Genomic DNA, 2,887 nt, shown 5'->3' with positions numbered 1-2,887 from the left:
AAGAAGGGATGTCGTTGTAGTAGCAAGAGAAGAGATGGGCTACACCAGGAAGAGAGAGAAACCATGGGTGCCCAAAGTAATTATGGGTTTGGCCATGCCGGCGCGTGGGTTGTCACCAATGGTTGGAGAGAGAGAGAGAGAGTAAAAAGATTGATGTTATTTTGAAAGTTTAAGTATGAAACTGATTAAAAAAAAGATAAGGTATCAGACTGATTTTAGACCTAAAGTTCAAGGTAGTAAACTGAAATTTTTCCAACTATAAACTCGATCTAGCTTTAGCACATTCTATCAACTACTCCGTTAGTTTGTATACATCCCATCATATATTTAAGGGTAACTATGTCTATACAAGCATAAAAAGGTATACAATATACAACTATTGATTTTGACAACGCCAGATGACACAAGGACTTCTCCAATGGAGTCCTTGCCACCACTCCCCCTTCCTCATCCCCCGTCACCATCTCCACATCCAAACACACTCAGAAATTCGGTCACTGGAAAGAAAATCTCAACATCAGCAACCTCGCACAGCTGGGAACTACCCGCCTATGGATTTCAAGGTATATGCGTTGTTCATAACAGAGAAGAAGAAATTAAAGAATTTAACCCACGTATGGACTCACCTCAAAATCACAAATCAATCAACCAAATTTGAACACATAGAACATTAAACATCTTGTAGAGCTCCAATTTCTATACCTAGAACCTCTTTTTTTGTCGTCAAAATTGATGAAACATCAACCAAATCCAATATATATTCAATCAAATGAACCAAAAACCCATAACCTTTTATACACAAAAATCAATCAACCAAACCAATATATATCCAACATTGAAACTGTTGATTGAAAACGAAAGATCAATCAACCCAAAACCCACTTTTGCAAAACTTCATCTTCTTATGAAACTATGTATCACTAAAGGCTTAACTTTTCGAAACCGACCATTTGCAGGCTCGGCCTTTTTGTTGGTGTTGCCAACGTTATGCATCATAGAGACCGGCGATGAACAGGACAAAGACGCACCAATTAGTATTTCAGCCGTATATGGGTGTGAAAGAGAAAGAGACAGAGAGGAGACAGAGAAGGACTGGGAGACTCGAAATGGTGAAGGAAAAGATATAAAAATGACTTGGGTATGATAATACTATTTTACCCTTCTATTATTTAACAATGGCATTGTTTGTCACGGAGTAGTTAACGGAATGTGCTTAAATTGCGTCTAGTTCATAAGTTCATGTACGTATATGATAGTTTCGGAAGTTCAATAACCTCAATTATTGGTGGAGCATATTTCATGTACTGTTTTTAAAATTTTCCCTTTTCTGGAAAGAGCTCACTCCCGTTTTTGTGTACATCAGTTTATTGGTAGGTACATTCTGACCAAATGACAAGCTTTCACTCTCTTTTGCACCTTGAACCAATTTCGAAATGCCAACATTTCATGAATACAAGCATATCATCAACTTTGCCTGAAAGATTATCAATTGCGATCTATAACATACTGCATTAATTCTTTCTCATACACAGCAGGCCTAGCGCGCAGGACTACCCTGAGGTGAGCTTTGTGCACTTCAACTGATGTCTTTCGAAAGTTTCCTAACGGAGTTGGAATCGTTTCAATTTCAGATATTCCCCATAAACGTTAAAGGTACAGCTGGCAGCCTATTGAGTATGGTGAATTGGTCTTGTGCTTGGATAGTAACATATATACACCTTCAATTTCATGATGGAATTGAATGCGGAAGGTATGTCAAATTTTGTTCTTTATACCTTGGCCTGTTTCTTTCACACAAGAGACTGTTGATAATATGTGTGATCACTACTGTGCTACTTCAGGAATATTTTTCTTCTTCTCAGCCACGTCTGACACTCTGACTCCACAGTTTTGTTCGTCGCAAAGCTTGCGCCAGAGACCAAGGCCCAAAATATTAAAATCAAATAAGGATTATTTTGGAATTTACCTACCCAACTTATGGGTCCAACTGTAAGTCCACAAGTCTTGACCACAGTGCTGCTCTACTGACTCATTTCCTTTTTGTTTAATTTCTTGTTACGACATTCTGATTGTTCTCCTGAAGGAAGAGATGGGCAGAGAAACCATGGAAGAAGGGCTACTGTCTCTGTCAGGGTTAAAGTCCAACATCAATGGAGGTTCAGGTGATTGCAGTGATGTCTTAAACCCAAGTGGGTCCTCCTCCTCTGCCACCCTTGTTGTGGTTCTGAGCACATTGGTGGCTCTCTGCGGTTCCTTTGGCTATGGCTGTGCTGTAAGTTACTCTCATTCACATTTTGAAGTACACATCTTTCTCATTTGGGAGTTCTTTGGTTGAACAAATGACAATGGATTGTAGATAGGATATTCATCCTCTGCTGAATCAGGAATTGTGGAAGACTTGGGCCTTACAGTTGCAGCAGTGAGTGCTAAAAGTTTTTTTTTCCCTAATTTTAGCTGCTATTGGCATTTGATAGACTCTACTCTGATCATTCAGTACTCAGTTTTTGGTTCAATAATGACGGTTGGAGGAATGATTGGTGCACTAGTAAATGGGAAGATAACCGATCTCATTGGTCGTAGAGGTGTAAGTTTTTGCATTACCCTTTTATAACCGGGGCTGCTGGAGATTGTTACATAAAAAAAATCTGAAACTTTCTTGCTCTTTCATTACATGTTTATCGAGCAGACAATGTGGCTATCTGAAGCATTCAGTGCTGCAGGATGGCTCACCATATCATTTGCACAGGTTTTTTTTCTCTTTCCCATCTCCAACTACAACGATATTCATATTTATGTTTCAAGCAAAAGAGAAAATGTTTGGTGCAACCAGTAGCTGAGTTAAATACTCTGTGCAGAATGCTTGGTGGCTTGATTTAGGACGGTTGTC

General features: G+C 39.1%; 1 protein-coding gene across 1 annotated transcript in view; it reads left to right on the top strand.

Moving 5' to 3' along the window:
- Nucleotides 1-2,887, top strand: part of LOC101307612 — a 23,092-nt gene that overhangs the window by 13,110 nt on the left and 7,095 nt on the right. The window contains exons 13-18 of the mRNA XM_004304985.1: nucleotides 957-1,138; nucleotides 2,084-2,272; nucleotides 2,357-2,419; nucleotides 2,495-2,584; nucleotides 2,687-2,746; nucleotides 2,856-2,881. Coding sequence (XP_004305033.1) covers nucleotides 957-1,138; nucleotides 2,084-2,272; nucleotides 2,357-2,419; nucleotides 2,495-2,584; nucleotides 2,687-2,746; nucleotides 2,856-2,881 — 610 coding nt within the window. The remainder of the gene's footprint in view (nucleotides 1-956; nucleotides 1,139-2,083; nucleotides 2,273-2,356; nucleotides 2,420-2,494; nucleotides 2,585-2,686; nucleotides 2,747-2,855; nucleotides 2,882-2,887) is intronic.

The sequence above is a fragment of the Fragaria vesca genome, linkage group LG6, assembly GCF_000184155.1.
Source record: "Fragaria vesca subsp. vesca linkage group LG6, FraVesHawaii_1.0, whole genome shotgun sequence".
NCBI classification, from domain to species: Eukaryota; Viridiplantae; Streptophyta; class Magnoliopsida; order Rosales; family Rosaceae; genus Fragaria; species Fragaria vesca.
Note: the sequence above shows the minus strand (reverse complement) of the source record. Positions and strands in the feature narration are given on the sequence as shown.